The 20,770-nt window shown below is 37.5% G+C and overlaps 1 protein-coding gene and 1 pseudogene across 1 annotated transcript; both read left to right on the top strand.

Annotated features, from left to right (window-relative positions):
- Positions 1–5,339: 5,339 nt before the first annotated feature.
- Positions 5,340–11,466, top strand: LOC143854718 (BTB/POZ domain-containing protein At5g03250-like). The gene is made up of 4 exons (XM_077364817.1): positions 5,340–5,470; positions 7,718–7,787; positions 8,171–9,367; positions 10,768–11,466. The coding sequence occupies exons 1-4, from the start codon at positions 5,412–5,414 to the stop codon at positions 11,263–11,265; spliced, it is 1,824 nt and encodes a 607-aa protein (XP_077220932.1). The 5' UTR covers positions 5,340–5,411; the 3' UTR covers positions 11,266–11,466.
- Positions 11,467–17,853: 6,387 nt separating this feature from the next.
- On the top strand, positions 17,854–19,176 carry LOC143853838 (protein FAR1-RELATED SEQUENCE 5 pseudogene; annotated as a pseudogene).
- Positions 19,177–20,770: the final 1,594 nt, after the last annotated feature.

Here is a 20,770-nt window from a genome sequence, read left to right on the forward strand (position 1 = left end):
CCCGACCCACCCGCACTTGGCACAGGTCACTTGTTTGCTGACCCACAGGAATGCGGGTCATTTTGACCCGCAACCCGCATGACCCGCACCCGCATGACCAGCGGGTCGACCCGACCCACCCGTTTGCCAGGTCTACACATATTTATGCCCATGGCCACAAATATTAAGGCATCAAAATGATTTTTGCAATTAGCGGAGCATACTTAAACTAAATAAATTCTATTAATTAAATATTAATCATCAGAGAGTGAGAATAAACTGTGATCAACTACTTTGCCCCAACGGCTACAAATCTACCGATTAATCTCAACTAAAAATAATGTCTGTAATTGAAGCAACAAACTAGATCCTAAATCCTTCGAATATCTTCTTTCTCTCCGATCCCGCAGTCAAAACCTTCTACCGTTTATTATCTGTAAAACATAAATAAACACAAATGAGCTAACGCTCAATGATAGACAGTTTTAATAATAAGCATGAATATTAAGCATAAGAAATATTGATAAACAATCAATTGTGCTAGCAAATCCATGCAATAATTGTAACTAAAACATCAGATCTAGCACAGAACTGGTGCAATATAACTGGAAATAATAAAATCTGGCATCCCACAACCCCAATGGTCTACTAGTCAAGGTCCGCTATACCCGTGGTAAGCCAAATCCCCACCAACTTGTGGAATATCATGTCCTCATCTATACTCGTGAGAGACAACTAGATCCTCGATCACTAAACTCGTGAGAGATCCATGCAATGCTCGCGGAAAATATTTGCAATCCTGCGATAAATATTGTCCCTGTAATACTTGCAGTAGACAACTTGATAACTTACCAACTTCTCCAAAAGCTTAAGCTGCTGGAGTTAAGCTGTTGGAGAAAAGGCGTTATTTATCTTTTATACTTTAACACTCCCCCGCATGTGTGACCTACTTGGCAAACACGTGGCACATGTGGTCCCACTTTGGGCCGACCATCGCATGTGGATTTTTACTATCCGGGAGGTTTGAACTCAAGACCTTTGGCTCTGATACCATGTTAACTTACCAACTTCTCCAAAAGCGCGTTATTTATTTTTTATATTTTAACACTGATCGTGAATCAGCCCGTCCTCGCAAAGTCGCAATACCCGCGAGAGACTAGTCCTTACTAAACCCGCAAGAGACTCCAACTATGGCTTATACCAAGATCCTGTAGACCAATGGGTATGCTAGGTGTAACTGCGACAATCCAACGGATCCAAACTTTGGCACAAGGCCATACTTGTTCTCAAGTCCACTTGGAAATAACCATGTCTCACCACATATCTTTGACTTATACAAGTTGCTAATAGCACGACTGTAAAATCCAATTATTTTTACACTTAGGGTTAATTATCAAGTACTTGGAGTATATGCTACGGGTCATGCAATATAGTTCAAGGATCTTCGTGTAACCACACGTTACTAATTTAATTCAAACAATTAAATCACATGCAATCTTGCAATAATTGTTAGAACTTTTGTCTACTGACCGATCTTAGAGGTTCACTCGCGAGAGTTGGAGGGAATGTAAAGAAAATTCGACTCAGGACGAAACTACTGTTGTGGGGTCCAGCATTCTTCAATTAGAAACCCCAAAATGAATAGTATACATTTCTTTCTGCCTTGTTTGTATATAAAAATACATGTATAGTCTGGGATATAATGGATTCAAAGTTCATTCAATAAACCTTTATTGTGAAGTTTTGTTATGGTATCAAAGCTACAGGTCAAATGTTTGTCATTCTTCCCATCATATGAAGGTAGCCGGCTGCAAGTTACAAGTTATTAATTGCAGACTCAGTGGCTGCCGATTATTGATGGTTGCTGCAACACGTTTCTAATATTTTGACAACTATTGTTGCTGTTTGTGATTCCAAATGGTGTGAAGCCATGGATGCTAAAATTGGGGCCTCTAGGACAATAAAACCTGGACTCTTACTCATCTTCTTCTCACAAACAGCCCATTGGGTGTAAGTGGGTCTGAAAAATTAAGTATAACCCTGATGGCTCTGTTGAACGTTACAAGCCGCATCTTGCTGCCAAGGGCTATAGTAAAAAGATGGGTTGGACTATGAAGAAACATTTGCTCCTGTTGCTAATTTGGTTACTGGTCGCACCTAATTAGTCATGGTTGGCATCCAACAATGGCAACAATGCCTTATTGAATGACGATCTCGAAGAAGCTTATATGCAATTATCTCCTGGTCAAGACATTCTCTTGTCATCTTCTAGCTTTCGTTAGTTTTAGGCATTTTGTGATTCTAATCAGGCCAATTATGCAGAATCACGGTGATCTACCACCAAATATTGCATCATGTTAGGCTCCTCTTCTTCTCCTGGAAATAAAAATAAAAAACAAATCACAATCTCTAGGGCGTCTGTTGAGGCCGAATATTGAGCAATGGTCACCGGCTGTGAAATCACTTGGCTTATTTATCTATTTCATGATCTGGAAGTGTTCCATTCTCAACATGCCTTCATGTTGAAGTGTTCCATTCTCAACATGCCTTAATGTTTTGTGAAAATAAGGCTGCCTTACACATTGCCGCCGACCCAATCTTTCATTATTGCACTAAGAATATCGAGATTGACTGTCACATCATTTGAGAACAAATTCAGGAAGGAGGTCCTTCGTACATCTTACATTTTTACTCACCGATAACCCGTTGATTTATTTATTAAACCTCTTGGTACTGTGCAATTTCATAAACTCATTCTCAAGTTCAATATTCACACTCGAACTTGAGGGGGTGTATTCGGAAAGGAGAATCTGCACACAATATTCTGTCACATAATATAGGGAAAGCATACCCAGAAAAATCCGCACACAATATTTTGTCACATAATATAGGGAAAGCATACCCAGCTATATCCTCACTAAATATTCTGTCAAGGATTATTGGGAAATAAATGGATCACCACACATTTGTATCAACATGCAATAATATGACATATAAGTAATAATAATAATAGGGTTATAACTCAGGTCGTGCGGGTCGGGTTTTGAAGAACCCTACCCTACCCGAGAAATATCATGGGTCCGGTCCGGTCCGGTTTTTTCCCGGAAAACCCACGATTCCCAAACCCGGCCCTACCCATGATAAATAGGGGTGGACATGGTTCGGGTCCAACCCGGGGAACCGAACCGAACTAGTCACTTTGGTTTGGTTTGGTTCGGTTCCGGTTCAAGTGTTTGGAACCGATTATATATGGTTCGGTTCTGGGTTTGCATTCCTGGAACCGAGAACCAAGGGTGATGCGCCCCCTAACGGATAAAATCACCCCCCAACCGATTGTGGAACTTGACCTTGATATGCGGTTGAGGAATTGGTTTGATTTGATTTTTGCATTGGATATTAGGGGGCTTTCAGACATTGTATTGTTGCGTTAACCTCTAAGTCTTGTACAATTAGCCGGAAAATTCTTCCACTTTTACAAGTTTAGGAATACTTGCTCGATGTCTTGACCAAAATTGGAGCAACTTCCCCTTTCCCAGGTACCCTTGATAATTTGCACCCTCCAAATGTCCCAAAACATCATCTGGATTTGATCTTCTCCCATGACCAACCATGATAAATCCTTCTAAAATCATTGATTGTAGAGGCTCTCATGCCAATTTGATGTGGACGCAATGATGAATATTTGATAGAAAACCAATATAACTGTTTGTAGTTCATGGAGCAGAAAACCACACGAAAATTTTCTCTATTGAGAAGATTAGGAAAAATATAAGAGTAGGCAAAATATCTCCATTTGGTCAAAGATTGGGTAAACCCAGAACCGAACCGAACCGATCAAGTTCGGTTCTGGTTCGGTTCGGTTCCAAAGATAAATGGTTCGGTTCTGGTTCCAATTTCTGGGAACCGATTATATATGGTTCGGTTCTGGGTATACCCCATAACCGAACCGAACCATGTCCACCCCTAATGATGATTCTCGGGTCGGGTCGGGTTTTTTTACGTTGACGCATTGTAGAAAAAAAAAAAAGAATTCTTCACACAAAAAATCTCTAAATTTTTGTAATCAAGTGTATAAATTTAAGAAGGAAACTATATTTCCACATCACAAACATGATCAACTCAATGAAAACAATTATATCATTATATTGAAAAATAATTTCCTATGTTATTCAAGAGATAATTAAAAATGTCATAGTACACCTACATAAGTCGGGTCGGGTTTCGTGTTTTTTTTCTTTAAACTCGACCCTACCCAAGATTGAGCCGGGTTTTTAAACTAAAACCCGACCCTAGCCAAGACCCATGATTTCTAAACCGGACCCATGCAATTTTCGGGTCAGGTCAATGCGGGTCAGGTAAAACCTGACCCAAGTTGCACCCCTAAGTAATTACACACTTGCATCAACACGCAATAATATGATGTATATCCAAATGTATATTTTCTTCCTTTTCTATCTTCAATTAGGAACCCAAAATGTATTCTTTTTCCTCTAATCACAATCCCAAATATGGGATTCGTTCTGCCCTATTTGTATATAAAAATGCATGTATATTCAAGGATATATTGAATTCAAAGTTCCTTCAATAGAACTTTATTGTGAAGTTTTATCATGAATTTATTTGTAGTTGTTAATACCTACAAGATATTTTTTATATCATATTTGATGGTTTTACTCTAGTTGAAATTTCTCCATTGTAAATTCTTACTCTTCTTTTAATAAATGCGATTTGGGTCCAAGCTTACTTGCCCCCAAAAAGAAAAAAACTACCAAAAGAACCATCTTTAACCATCTCTATAACTCTATTCTAGCAAAACGCATTAACTTTGGGAGGTCAATGAACTCCATAAATTCCCTTGAAAGCAGGGGTTTCGGTTTACTTAATTAATACAAGATAAATACTTCAAATCTAAATCTAAATCTGAAAATAAATCAATAAATGGCCAATTAAAAACAAAGTAAATCTTCTAATGAAAATTTTCAGGAAAAGTTTGCCTTCGTGTCACCCCCTTATTGACCCAAGTGCCCTTAATAACGAATCTGCTCTCTACTCTTTCCTTTAGACCCGGGCCATCCATTCCATCTCACTGAAAACGTAAACAAAACGAAAAATGCTATTCATATTGGCACTACCATGTTTTAATAATTACAATAACTCATCTTGTCTTTTCCTTTTTAATAAACTTCTGAGAGCTTTTTGGGAACTGTAGAATCCTTTCATAGCATTTACATAATAAAAGACAAGCTGAGTTAATGCAATTATCAAAACATGGTAGTGCCAATATCAGTAGCCTACGAAAAAAACAAATGTATCCTTTTCTCTCTATTTCATTTCTCCACGTTTATTTTCTTCATGGCAAGACGAAGCTAAACCAATTTTATTTCTTTGCTTTTTCCTCTTCTGATAAAAAAAACTCAAAAGATCTGAGAAACATGGCTTGCATGAAGCTGGGCTCCAAATCAGAATCCTTCCAACGGGACGGCCAAACATGGTATGTTTATACCTATCTGTATATTTATACGTTTCATTGTGTATTCTTTTTGTATACAGGAATATTTCCTTGTTTGGACTGTTTTTCTTGTTCTTCTTTCATTTCCCACCTCATTTGTTTTTGTGGGTTTTATAACTTATGATGGGTTTCTGAAAATTTTGGAAAATTAAGAAGGTTATGTTTTATGCTGAAATGGAAGCTACAATGCTTATGTGGGAGACCATTTCCCTACTGGGACGGTTTTTCTTGTTTTTCTTTCATTCCCACCTCATTTGTTTTTGTGGGTTTTTGTTACTTTTGATGGGTTTCTGAAAATTTTGGAAAATTAGGAAGATTATGTTTTATGCTGAAATGGAAATTACAAGAGGGTATGTATACATGCTTATGAACGTATGGATGTATTTCATTGCTAAAATGAGTAGACTAATTCCTGCTTGATGTATGTATGTATGAATGCAATGTTCCAGGTTCAATCTTGACTTACCCATCAATAAAATGAATGCATGCATATGATGTTTATGTGTATATGTATCTACTTACAGATGGAGAATGTATCTTCTCTGTAGAAATGATCTGTTCTGTGATTCTTGATGTTCTTGTAAAATGTGAATGGAAATATTATTCCATATGTTACCAGCAAAGTAAAAGTATAAAGTAGGAAAAATGATGTGGGGGATTGTGGATATCTTGGCTTTGGGGTGTAATGAACAGCTGATAATAGTCCAAAACTATATGTTTCATTTGTTCCATGATGGAAGCTCTACCACAGAGCAATTCATAGGAAACAGTAAATGTGAGGAAGGCATAGAGCATAATTGACTTGGAATTGTAGTCCCATGCAAAAATAGAGGTTTTTGCGAGAATGTGCTGGATCCTAAGATTCTGGTCAAAATCATTAGTTCATAGATGGTGATCTGGATAGATCTGAGTAGGAAAAGAATGCCTTCCTGGAATCTGTAGGAGTTCAACAATTTGATCAAGCAATTCATGATTTTTGATGGAAAAGATCTTTGCCTTGGACAATTTCAATTTTTTATTTCCATTTAGTTATTTATGTAAAAGCATGTGGCAAGAACTCTATGTATGCTTCATCTATTGTAGATAAAAGTATAAAACTATCAAAATCTCCTCCCCTTTCAATTCTTGATCCCTTCCCCTGCCCCACCCTTACAGCTTTAATATTTCAGATCTGGTTTCCTTGAATGAGATACATACATTTGGAATTTGGTGGCAATGCTTATTCGAAAGTCAGTTTGGACTCAGTGGTGGCTGAAACTTAGTCAAGCTAAAAACTGGTTGTCTATTATTCAAGTTCGTCAAGATTAAAAATCTTATGTTTTGATCTGATTCTCTAACCGGGCATTTGGATGGACAATGCATTTAGATGGCATTTGGGTCGAGTAGTAAATCATGGATTTAAGTACCAAAGCAAACTAGGGCTCATTAAAGACCCAAGTCCTAGGTGGCTTGAAACAATGACAATGCGTTGATTTTGCTTTCGCTGAAAGTTTCAAATTCACTGAAAGGTTAAAACGTTTATTTACAAAAAACATATTTATCTCCTAAGTGCACTGATCTCTTAATCAAACCTATTATCATCAACCAGTTTTTTGAGTCACTTGTGAATGAATATATGGTTAATCAATGACTAGAAGTCAAAGTGGTTAGTCCTAAGTGCTAACAGAGTACTAGTTTTATGCAAGTCAATGTCTAAAGAATCAGAGTCAATGCATACTCATCAATGGCCGAGTAGTAAATCAAGGATTTAAGTACAAAAGCAAACTCAGGCTCATTAACGGCCCAAGTCCTAGGTGACTTGAAACTCGGTACAGTACCTGATCAAGGTTTTTTTTTTTTTTTGAGTTAGTTTATCTTGTAGAGTTCTACTAATCCTCAAACATGTCTTTTGTGTGTTCAAGTAAGGCTTGTTGATCTGTAAAAAGATAAGTTACTCCTTTTTATGTTTTCATCCACTGTACTCTTCTAAGTAAGCCAAATTAATGAGTTTTTTCAAGGGTCTTTCCATGCGACATCTTGATCCCCTTCCATATCGCATTTTCTCCCTTTGATAATGGATATTACCTAGAGATGATAGTTTCTTTTCTTCAGAATGGTCATGCCTGTTCACAGGGATTATGCTATAATTCCATAAGATTTCATTAGAATCAAATATAACATTTTTGCTGATGTATTTTTTTTTTTTTTTTATATCTCTTTGTATTAAAAAGAGTACTTGTCTTTCTGCAGGGTTTGTACAACTGGGCTTCCAAGTGATGTTGTTGTTGAAGTTGGAGAAATGTCCTTTCATCTCCACAAGGTGTTGTTCACTTGGTTTAATTTTCTTTCTTTCCTTCATTTTTCACAAGGTTATAAATAATTAATACTAAATTATTTAAGATGATTACAATAATAATTCATTGAATGACCTTCCGTTCCTTTGAAAAACATAAATCTTTTAACAAATTTCTATCAAAAATTTCAGCCTCAATTGAAAAAACATGTGCATATTATTTGATGGAGTGCAAATACCTTGATTTTCCATTTATTTTGTATCTTATAATTATTTGTTCCTTTTGTATTAAGATTGTCCATACTATTTTGCTTAATATTTCAGTATATATAGATAGAAAGATATTTTCTATTCAAAAAATAAAATAAAATTGGTGCACATTCCTGACAGTTGTCTGCTTATTCATGTAGTTTCCATTGCTTTCCCGGAGTGGAACATTGGAAAAACTGATTGGAGATTCCTCTGGTGAGGATGGAACTATCTGTACATTGCAACTTCACGAGATCCCAGGAAGTGCCAAAGCTTTCGAGCTTGTAGCAAAATTCTGTTATGGTGTTAAACTAGAACTGACGGCCTTGAATGTGGTCTATCTCCGGTGTGCTGCCGAGCACCTTCGTATGACAGAAGACTATGGGGAAGGAAATCTCATCGCACAGACCGAATGTTTCCTTAACGAAGTTTTCAGTAATTGGAAAGACTCCATAAAGGCTCTTGAAACATGTGAGGACGTTCTTCCACACGCAGAAGAGCTCCACATTGTCTCGAGATGTATCAACTCATTGGCAATGAAAGCTTGTTCTGACCCAACCTTGTTTGGTTGGCCTACATCTTTACAGAGCCCAAATGAAACCATTTTGTGGAATGGAATAGGGAGTGGAGCTAAACCAAGGACTGCGAGTGAAGATTGGTGGTATGAGGATGTGTCTTTTCTTAGTTTAAACCTATATAAAAGACTGGTTTTAGCTGTGGAATCAAGAGGGATGAAGCCCGAGAGCATTGCGGGATCTCTCATGTTCTATGCTAAGCGGTATCTTCCAGGACTGAGCCGGCACTCAAGCTTTCGTGAAAATACCAGCCGCGGTGCTTCTGTTTCCGCACCTTCAGAGAGGGATCAGAGAGCTCTCCTTGAAGAGATTGTGGGTTTGCTTCCCATGAAGAAGGGCGTCACATCAACCAAGATTTTGCTTGGATTGCTTCGCACTTCAATGATTTTACACGCGAGTCCATCGTGTAGAGAGAACTTGGAGAAAAGGATAGGAGCACAGTTGGACCAAGCAGCATTGGAAGATCTTCTTATACCAAATTTGGGTTACTCAGTTGAGACCCTTTACGATATCGACTGTGTTCAACGAATTCTCGACCATTTCCTATTGGTGGATCAATTGGGTCCCGCATCTTCTTCTCCTTGCATTGTCGTTGATGGGATTGGTTCCCCTAATCTAACACCAATCACCATGGTTGCCAAACTAGTGGATGGTTACCTTGCAGAGGTTGCACCAGATGTCAACTTGAAGTTCCCAAAATTTCAGTCACTAGCAGCTGTCATCCCCGAATATGCCAGGCCACTAGATGACGGAATCTACCGTGCCATTGATATATTCCTAAAGGTAAGAATTTCTCTACTCTCATTTGAATCTCCCACTTTCTTCTGCTTATATAGAACATTGCATTCATTTTTCTTGATCACCTTTACACATGCATCCAAGATTTCTTACTTCTTTTCTTCTTTTAATAAAAGTGCTGCTGAATTTTATTTGGGAGGAGTGATTCAACAATAGGAATAATATACAGTAGACCCCCCATTTTCCATCTTTGAACAATTTATATTAGTATACGTGATCCCCTGATTGACTTTATTTCATGTCTGGGGTTTTTTCACCAATTAATCTCTGTGGGTTCTTTCTTTTCGCTTCTGAATGGTGATCTCTTTGGATTCTTAAATTTCAGAGTTTACATTAAATTATTTTCAGTTTCAACTTTCTAATCTCACTTGGAACTTTGACTTCTGATCCTTTTTTCAGCACACACACACACAGGCATGTTGACATACATACATAACAAGTTGCATGGTTTCGACAAATACTCTTTACATGAATATACAAATTTAGAAACTTTTTATGCATTTTTTACAAATATATCATAAGCATCATTGCATGATTTTCTTGTCAGTGTTATTACATGTTACAGACACAGATTTCCATTTGCAGGTAGACACATCTGCATAGATACACATAAAGATTGTTTCTCAGTCATATGTTATATGTTTCTATACAGAAACATAATAAAACTAGGCTACTGATATTGGCACTGCAATATTTTGATAGTAGGCTGAACTCACCTTGTCGTTTCTTTTTTAACTGGCTGCTGAGAACTTTTTGGGAATTATAATAGCTTTTGATATCTGGTTAAATAATAAAAGACAAGGTAAGTTCACCCCACTATCAAAACATTGCAGTGCCAATATCAGTTGCCTAAAACTAATGAGTCTTAATTGTTTCTCCTCTTTGCAACATTACTTTCAAGAACTTGTTTTTGTGCATTCGTACATACATGTAAATACATACACATATTTTTGTGCAATGTGCATCATTTTGTGGACCCCGTGTCAATGCTCAATACTTCGAGCCTCTTGGGATAGATATCTCTAGAAAGTATTTGCACATAATCTTTATACAAATTGCTTTGAAAGTAATATAATTATTTGCAAATAATGGGTATGATAGTCCTAAAAACTAATAGTTAATGGCGTCCGAAGGCCTTAATCTCCATTTCCAAATAAGATTAAATTAAAATAATATTATTTGCACATAAGATAAAACTTGGTGGCACCCAAAGAGGCACTTACACATTGTGGAAATGCAAATTCATTTGCAAGTAGATACACTTTACATACATATCCATAATTCCATATAGCAATTTCTTCATACTAAATGTACATAGCATGAAATTAATTTCATATGCTGTTGCCTTTTACTTTAAGGCCGTCAAATTTGTTTCTTAATTACAGGCACACCCATGGCTCACAGACTCTGAGAGGGAGCATCTCTGTAGGCTAATGAACTGCCAAAAGCTCTCATTAGAGGCCTGCACCCATGCAGCCCAGAATGAGAGGCTACCTCTCAGAGTAGTTGTCCAAGTCCTCTTCTTTGAACAGCTTAGGCTTCGGACTTCGATTGCTGGGTGGTTCTTCGTCTCTGATAACTTAGAGAACTCACAACCCCTCCATGCGAATCTTGCGCTTCCTAAGAATGACAGGTCAGCCCAAAGCGAACCCACCCATGATCCAATAGAAAGTCAGCCCTTAGGTATTGATGACATGAAATCACGGGTCTTAGAGCTCGAGAAGGAGTGCTTAGACATGAGGAAAGAGATCGAGAAGCTTGGGAAAACAAAGAATTCGTGGAATATCTTCTCAAGAAAGCTCGGATTTAGACTAAAGCCGCATCCCTGCAATGGGAAGGAAGTGCCTGCAAATGTAAAGAATCGGTGGAAGTCCCTTGTTTAACAAATTCTTCTCTCCTCTTTTTCTTCCTATCTTTTAATGCTCAGTCTAACAAATTCTTCTGAATTTTATGATGTATATACATGCATATTTACATGCATTCCTGCATATACACATTTATGTATGCGTGTACGCACATATGTATGTATATATCCGATTATTTCTCCACTTTTTCATTCTTTTAAGAGTTGATGAGTTTTGATTCCTCTGTTTGCGAATTAATCGTTTTAATTATGCTTAAGAGGCAGTTCGTAATTCAGTTCAGTTGTAATTCAGTAGCCATCTAAATTTGAAGACCATCATGATGTTGTATATGAACTGTTGGTTTTTTCCCTATTTTCATTTCAATTGATCATTTATTGACAATGAATTGGATTGCCATTGCTTCCAAAATTATTGATTTTTTCACAGTAGGCCCATCACTTAACCCAACATTTGCAACATGTCTTGAGATGGGCATTTAAGCTTATCATGCCTCTTATAAATGAAAATACCCTTACTTTTGGGCAATAAGTACTGTGCAAAAAAATGCTAGTAACATCTATTGTAACAGTAATTTTCATAGGTGATTTCTTATCACTTGTCTTTACAAGATTGGCCTTGGAGGATTAACTCATATTCTGGTCGCCAAGCCTATCTTCTTCAGTTTGAATAGTCACCAACCCTATCTTAATCGGTTTGAATAGACTGCATGGAATTACTAGTTTGCAACTACACCTAACTCATATTCTGATCGCCAAGCCTATCTTCTTCAGTTTGAATAGTCACCAACCCTATCTTAATCGGTTTGAATAGACTGCATGGAATTACTAGTTTGCAACTACACCTTGTGCTAAAATTTAATTATCTAGAACTCAAACCCCATTTGGTTTGGAGAAAAAAAATTTCCTAGGATTTTTTTCCCTTTCACAATTTAGAAGGAAATAAGATGACTACAATGGTATATTTAGAGGGATATCATATTAAATTGAGTGCTGCTATGGAGTCCGAGAGTGAAACCAAGAGTGTAACCTAACAAATCCCCACATGGCATGGGAAGGGTAGTTTTGCCATTTTCATTGAAAAATAAGGGAAAGATTGCTAATGTGTTGAGAGTAGGGGTGTCAGTTTGGGCTCGGGCTCAGAAGCTCGCTCAAGCTCGGCTCTAGCTTGGCTTGAATCATTAATGGGCCGAGCCCGAGCTAGGCCAAGCTCGTAAACCAAAAAACAAAAGCAAAATCCACCAAATGGGGCTGTCCGGGAGGGAAAAGAGGGGAGCAAATATTCCATTTTCCTTTTCTTCAAGATAGTCGCCCCCTATTCTTACCCAGGCCACCCCTCTAGAGTAAAAATAATGGTCTAAAAATATACTACATGGTGGGCTGTCCAAGGAAGGAAAGGGGAGTGAAAATATATTGCCACCATTAACGAGCTCGGTAAGGCTCGCGAGCCGCTCCTGCCAAGCTAGGCCAAGCTCGGCTCGGTTCGGCTCGTTTACACCCCTAGTTGAGAGGCTATTTGTTCAGTTCCACTCTAGGTCCCCAACTCGGTTTCCATATCACTATTGTATTAAATTTAAGCTATTGATATCCGTGTGATCATGTTTTGATAGTGGGAAGTACTTTGTTTTACACTTTTTAAGCGCTTTTTTGAAATTGTAACAGCCTTTGAAACCCGATTAAAACATGTAAAACAAGGTGAGTTCGTCCTATTATCAAAACATGGTGGCGTGAATATCTGTCTCCTAAATTTAAGGTCCCTTTAAGTATGACTTGAATCGTGTTGGTTCAAGTTATCATTATTATTTCTTTGGCACGCGTAACCAAACAGTTGAAAAGCAAGAGATTCTGGAAAAGTATTCCCTTTCCAAACTTTTCCAGAAAATTCCTGCAATCTGAAAAGTGAGTCCATGGAGGTATTTTAATATTGATTTTCCATCACTCTTCTGGTATTTAATGTAAATTCCTACCATATACTTTTCCTACTTCTTTGATTCCTTTTAACATTTCTTATCTAAAACTTCACCTATTTGAGCTTGGTGTTCCCATCCGGTTTCATATGGAAAGAACTGACAGCTAATGCAGAGAAAGCAAACTTCACGTGCACTTGTTAAGGAAGACATGGATCCATATCCCCAGTATCCAAACTTCCACACCTGTACAAAATAATGAACTGGCAACAGGGATTGGATTTATTTGAAATTCTCAATACATGTGAAAAAATAAATTAAAGGCCTCCACAGGGAGCCTCTTCTGCACATAAAATAGTGCTGGCCACCTAATTCAAAAGAATGAATAGTATATGCTAAAAAAATGGAGCAAAAAACCAGAATATGGAGAAGAATTGATCTAGAGCTGCTCATAAAGCAAGAAACAAAGCCCAGGAAAATCCTTCAATCCATAAAGTCATGAACTTGGTACCAATTCAGTGAAACATTTCTATTTTAAACCTGTTTCTAATAAAAAATGTCCATAATTTCAAATTTCTTTCAAATTCTACTCACTTGATACTAGAAAGATACAAGAAAAATAAGAACAAAAATCCCATAGTTCCTCACACTTTAATCATGATAATTTCATTCTCGAGTCTTTTGAAGCGGTCTTGATCCACCTATTCTCGTCAATGCCTTCGCGTCCATTGTCAATCCTAGAGTCCTTTTTGCTGCCAAATTCGGCGCCATCCAAATCGAAGTCACCCAATATAAAAACTTGCACTTGTTGCCTTCCTGCATGTTGCATAAATGTTTGAAAAGTTAGCAAGAAACTAAATTACATGTAATGAATGTTTACTCACGGTGTTTCCATAGCAACTGTAATACACGTAATCTTTGTTATTGTTCCTATCAGTCTGAGTAATCTTCAAGACTGCTATCTTACCACAGTAACTGTATTTGGAAGGTAGTCTTAAATCATCTAAGTTACCACTATTGTTGCTTAACGAAGCCATCGGTTAAGCTTCTCTAACATGCAAAAAATAAAAGATGAATTCATAAGTAGACAAAAAATGAATGGAAGAAATAAGTAATGACTTTGTTTAGAATATGAATTATCCTATTCTAAACACCGTATTCCATTATCACATGAATATGAATTATCCTAATCTAAATTAAGCATAATCAGATCGTCTCCCTTTTAATCATGGAAAGAAAAAAAATTCCCAACAACTTTTATTCCTATCAGAATTTGTTTCCTTGCAATCCAAACAAGCCCTTATTTCTAATGGAATGAGGCAAGAAACCAATTTTGATTAATTTAACTGCTCTGCATAGACATGGAAAGTGATAATCATAAACAGTACATAGATGAGTTAAAAAATCAAACAGACACACAGACAAAAAGAGAAAAAAATAATCAAAGGGGTGGTTCAAATAGCAACACAGACAAAGCCATTGGGCTTCTGAAAGAGACTTATGGGTGGTTCAAATAGTAACATAGAGAAAGCCATGAAAAAGATAGTAATTTCTGTGATTCTCCATATGAGAAAACCCTAATTTGACAAATCATGATCTTGGAAAACCATAGTTTTTTCAAATTCCCATTTCACTTTGCTATTAGAACATCAAAAACCCTAAAAGACAAATCACGATCTTGGAAAACCCTAGTTATTTCAAATCCCTTGTTCACTTTGCTATTAGAACATCAAAACCCCAAAACCCTAGCTCTAGAGGAGGGAGAAAGAAGGATTCCATGCATACTTCCTCACGAATTGGGAGGAAACTAAAATAGATGAAACTAGGGCTCTTCGAGTGGAATTGTCCTTTCAAGCGATTCGAATCGAGTTGTCTAAGATAGAGAGGAAAAATCGATTCTTCAGGAGCTAGGGTTTTAGGGTTTATCTCGCATGACCTTTCTCTCTTCTCTTGAATTGTATTTTTACAATGTTCATCCCTCCTAGTGAAATTAACAAATGGAATTGTGTAGATGAGCGATCCCACATTGGGCTGCAAATGCGCCGAGCTTTGGGGTCCGCTCGTTTAGTTTTTATGAAGGCTCGTGTTCGGCTCAGCTCGTTTAGTTTTCAAAAAAGCTCGGCTCGGCTCGTGAAATATTCGAGAAAGCTCGGCTTGGCTCGTTAAGTGGAACGAACCGAGCTTAAGCTCGGCTCGTCTCAAGAATGATAAAAACATACATCTGTGGTTATGAACCCGAGCCCCCTCTAAATCCAGTGCCTTAACCACTCGGCCAAACTTTCATTTGTGATAAACAACCCACATTCTTTTATTTTATATATAAAAAACAAACATAATCCAAGCTTTAAAGCTCGGCTCGTTTATGAACCAAGCCTAAAAAGCTCGCGAGCTTTTTCGAGCTGAACTATACAAAGCTCAAGTTCGGCTCGTTTATTTAGCGAGCCTAATTTTTTGGCTCGAGTTCGGCTCGTTTAGTAAACGAATGAGCCCGAGCCAAGCTTTTAACGAGCCGAACCCAAACATGTTCACGAGCCGGCTCGGTTCATTTGCAGCCCTAATCCCATAGATAAATTATATGTGCGCTCGTGCAGAATCACTTTTTTGTTCATACATACATACTTTTCTCCTATATATAAACAAATAAACAATGTGTGTCCATGTTTCTGCCAATTTTTTCCCTACACAGATGGCAGGGTTAGGATGATCCTATAGGGCTGATTTTTGGTACACACCCTATCCTTGTAAGGGCCTTCCAAATGAATGCTTTGGATCCCCAAAAAATGTGGGGCCACATGTGTTTTTTATCTATAGCTTAGATAAGCTAATCTAAGCTATAGCTTAGGAACACTTTCATATATATATATATATATATATATATATATATATATGAGGAACACTTTCATATATAGCTTAGATAAGCTTATCTATGTTGGGCCACATGTGTTTTTGAGCTATAGCTTAGGAACACTTTCATATATATATATATAGGAAAAAGAGTATACGCTTGAAGCGCATCTGAGTAGGTACGCTTGAAGAAAGAGAGAGCTTCTTATTGGCTGCAGAAGGTGGGCCCAATCGCGTGATTTAAAAAAAGAGGAGCGGCGTTATGGAGGGTGCGTCTTGGACGTACCCTCGAAAAAAAAAAAACCCTTCTCCTACAATCTCTCTGTTGGGAATTTTGGGCAAAACAAAAAATCCTAAACCTCTCTCTCTCTCTCTCTCTCTCTCTCTCTCTCTCTCTCTCTCTCTCTCCGGCCTCTCTTCCATCCAGCCGAGCTTCTCTACGGCGGAGGAAGACCCTAAACCCCATTACCATGTGCATTTCTTTCTTCATATGCTGTGTATCTCTTCTTTTTTTTCTTTTTAGCAGCCCTAAATGAAGTTATTTTCGTTAAATAGGGTTTACATGAAGATTTTCTTTTTGTTTTAGATTTGGCAAAATAGCGTATATGCCTCCTTTAATTTGGTTTTTTTTTTCGATTTTCTCTCTCTGAAATAGGGTTTAATTTTTACATAAGAAAGAGGGTTTTTTCTCCCTGGAAAAAGAGGGATGTTTAATTTTTACCATGTCACGAGCTCATATCGCTAATGAGATTTCCAGTAATTTTTGAGAAGGTGAAAAGCATATTCCATAGCTGGTTTCTCAATAATGAGATTTTCAGTAATTTTGCCAATGGCAAGTCATTCCAAATATGATAACGCAAACAGGAACCAACATACAAGCTCAAATAGCTGTAAATTTTCTAAACTAAAGATTTGGTAATATTTTATAAGGTTCATCAAGTTCATATTATTATATTATTTAGTAACATGTTTTTAATGTTTATGAGTTCACTGAAGAAGGACGAAGATGATAAGAAAGAACTAAGTTTATCTTACGGAACACAAGCAGAAATAAACTAGCTAGTTCTTACCCTGCACATTGCCCATATGATGCTGCGCGTTCATCTGCAAAATGAGACAATTGTAGCATGTAGTAAGCTCCCATCTATTATTATATCCAAAAGAAACTAGAGAAAAGCAGATTTTCTTCATTTTATTTTCAAGGTAGCTGGATGAGCCCAGAACCTCATGGCAGTGACACAAAGCACCTAGAAACCACAATGTGAATACCATTCCAATATCATTGGGTTAATCTAATATCGTCTACAGTGAATTGGCCTTAATCCCAGCTTTACATCCTATTTGAGAACTGTGCATTCGATAAACAGGTGATTCATAACCTATGTGTGATTTGTAAAATGATTGAAATTACATGAGTCTTGGCATCAAGGACTGCTGAGCCTATATAGGGGAAAAGAACAACAAAAACAAAATAGAATTTACAAGTTTATCATGTAAGAGATGGCTAAATCATGCAATGAGTGGAGTAATATTGAGCCAATATATGTCCCTGTCAGCAATACAACATAAAAAAATGTGATTATCTTTATCATCTATTCTTGTCTCTGATTTTCTTAGTTCTACACATAACCATTTCTATGTTGTATTTTTTAGGTATAAAAAATGGATCAATCTATTGACGAAGTAGATGCAAATGGATTAATTGAGTTTGGCAATAGGTTTAATCTCTGTGATGATAATTTTGTGTGGGATGGGACTATAGTGGAGGAAAATTATGAGGTGAATCTCAATGATGCTGAGATGAGGGTTGTAGTCACGAAGTTACTAGTCCCAATGAGGTTGCCGGTAAGAAAAGTGTTATGAATAAGCCGTTTGTGGATCAAGTTTTTGGAACTTGGGAAGCTGCATATGAGTTCTACAATAATTATGCGTACGCTACTGGTTTTGGACTACGAATATCTAGTACAATGAAGTCAAATATAACGAAGAAGGTGATATCGAGACAGTTTGTATGTGACAAAGAGGGACAGAAAAGGGTTAAGGAGAAGAGAGATGATGTTAAGGAGTTGAGGGAGCGTCGGCTTACCAGAATGAATTGTAAAGCGAAGATGATCATCAAGTTCAGAGATAATCAGTGGAAAATTACAACTTTCGACGACATCCATTCTCATGAGCTTACTTCCCCACTTAAAAGGCAAATGCATCATTCACATAGTCAGTTCTGTAATAACAAAAGTTGTAAGAATTTTATTGAACAGCTCGGCGGAAGCAATTTCAAGCCTGCTCAGGTAAAAAACGCCATTAACTTTACTTCCAATGCTCCTGTGGTCTCAACAAATCAAGTTATTGCCCATTTGAGAGCACTTAGGGAGAACAATATGGGTAAAAAAATGGTGACAGTGGCAAACCATTTCCAAAAGAGAAAGTCTGAAGACCCGAACTTCTATTTCGAGTTGGAGTTAGACGCGAATGGGACTTTGCATTCGATGTTCTGGGCCGATTCAAGGGCGAGAGAAGCATACCTTACCTTTAGTTACGTGATCATATTTGATGTCACTTATAAAACGAACAGGTTTAAAATGCCGTTTGCACCGTTCACTGGAGTTAACCATCATAGACAGTCGACTCTATTTGGATGTGCACTTCTTGCAGACGAGAGAGAGGAAACTTTCACCTGGTTATTTGAGCAGTGGCTCACGTGTATGTTTGGTAAAGCTCCAGGTGCTATAGTAACTGATATGGACGGAGCTATGCGAAATGCAATTAGGAAAGTGTTTCCACAGACCAGACATCAGTTTTGTTCGTGGCACATAAAGAAGCATCTCCTTGAGCATGTTGCAGACATGAGAGATGCCGACAGTGATTTCTATAAAGATTACAATCATTGGTTTTTTAGGAGGAAAATAGAGGATTCTGAGTCAGAATGGAAAACTTTGGTTGATAAATATGATATTGATGAAAATCATTGGTTAGGAAAAATGTGGGATCTCCGTGAGCATTGGGTCCCCGCCTATGGGAGAGACACATTCACAGCAGAAATGACATCTAGTCAACGGAGTGAAAGCATAAATTCCTTCTTTGATGGTTATGTTAACCAGGACACCTCCTTAGTTGAATTCTTTGGTCAATATGATAAGGCACTGGTTGAGCGGCATAAAGCTGAATCCGAAGAAGATTTTTAGTCTAAAAATACAATTGCCAAATTGAAGACAACCAGCCCATTGGAACGAAAGGCTGGGGAATTCTATACGAAGAAGATGTTCACCATATTCAAAGATGAGATGATGGGTAATTTTGCCTTATGGAAAGACAAGTTGGGAAATAACGGTAATGTTGTGGAATACAGTGTAAGAATTAGGACAGATGACAAGAAGAAATACTTCAGGGTTCCGTTTGACAGTTCTAACGATGTAACTGCGACATGTCAATGTGCTAAGTTTGAGAGGGAATGAATATTATGCAGACATATCATTCACGTTATGGATAGAAAGCAAGTACCTACTATCACCAAACGCTATTTATTAAAGAGATGGTCAATTGATGCAAGGTATCGAGCTGGGGGCACAACATCTGAAACCCAAGGAGATACTAGTGGCGTGAATGGACTGAAGAGGTGGTGTCTAATGTCAACATGGCAGCAACTGATTGAAAAAGTTGGCAATGACGAGATTCTCTTCAAGAAGATGACTGATTTTTGTACGGAGCTTGCTGTAGAAGTTGAAAAGAAGGAGAAGGAGATTGTCTCTCCGCAGAGTGACTTGGTTACATTTGGTAGCCAAGTGCAGTCAAACATTGGTCTTAGTCAAATACCTCAGTCAAACATTGGTCATAGTCAAATACCTCAGTCAAACATTGGTCCCAGTCAAATACCTCAGTCAAACATTGATTCCAGTCAAATACCTGGGTTTACAATTCGAGACCCCGAAATTGTAAGGACGAAGAGCAGGCTGAAGCGCGCAACGCGTCATGTATCTGGCATAGAGGCCACTCAAGCACAAAAACAGCAACGCCAGTGCAAAAAATGTGAGGAATATGGACATTACAGAACAAGCTGTCAAAAGAGGGCTAAGGTGAAACAAAATATGGTTATTACTCATGTCATTTTATTATGCTCCGCATTTTTTTCTTATTTGTTTAAATATCTACTATTGTGCTTGCTAACAAGTGGGTGGAAATGAGAACAAGCTGTGAATATAGGTGGCTGGAAATTTCAATGGAGAAACTAAAGGTGGAGAAGCATCACATTTGAGGTAAGTGTTATTATTCTTCAAATTACTGTCAATTCTAATCGGGGTAGTTCTCTTTCATAACTGCTATTTTATTTTTTTTGCCTCTGGTGTTCCAGGATTCATGTAGCAGGTTGCAGACTAGTGGTTGCAAAGAATTAGTGATCATTTGTCAAGGGATACTTTTTTTTTTTTTTTGAGATGGTTTTGTCAACGGACATTTGGTTATTGTTGTGAACTTGGTTATTGTTTGGTAAACCGGGGTGAATTTATCTTTCCATTTTTCTATTATAAAGCATAGCAAGTTATTAGACAGATCCACTGTAGTTTCTGCAATCTTGACAGGTCAGTTCAGAGTTTTGGTTTGCTATATGAACTGCTAATTTTGCATTTTTGATGAATAATTTATCAGAAAATTTGGTTGGGTGAATTTTTTACAGGATGGCTGCACAGATTTTTCTGAATTTGATGGTAGTGACCCTAAATTAGGCGTACAAGATAAAGTGGGGGTCACTTGCTTAGTGATCCAAACCATCTATTTCTTGGGCTT

This window comes from Tasmannia lanceolata, unplaced genomic scaffold, assembly GCF_043159265.1.
Source record: "Tasmannia lanceolata isolate RefF3 unplaced genomic scaffold, GAP_Taslan_0.1 ptg000020l, whole genome shotgun sequence".
In the NCBI taxonomy this organism is placed as follows: Eukaryota; Viridiplantae; Streptophyta; class Magnoliopsida; order Canellales; family Winteraceae; genus Tasmannia; species Tasmannia lanceolata.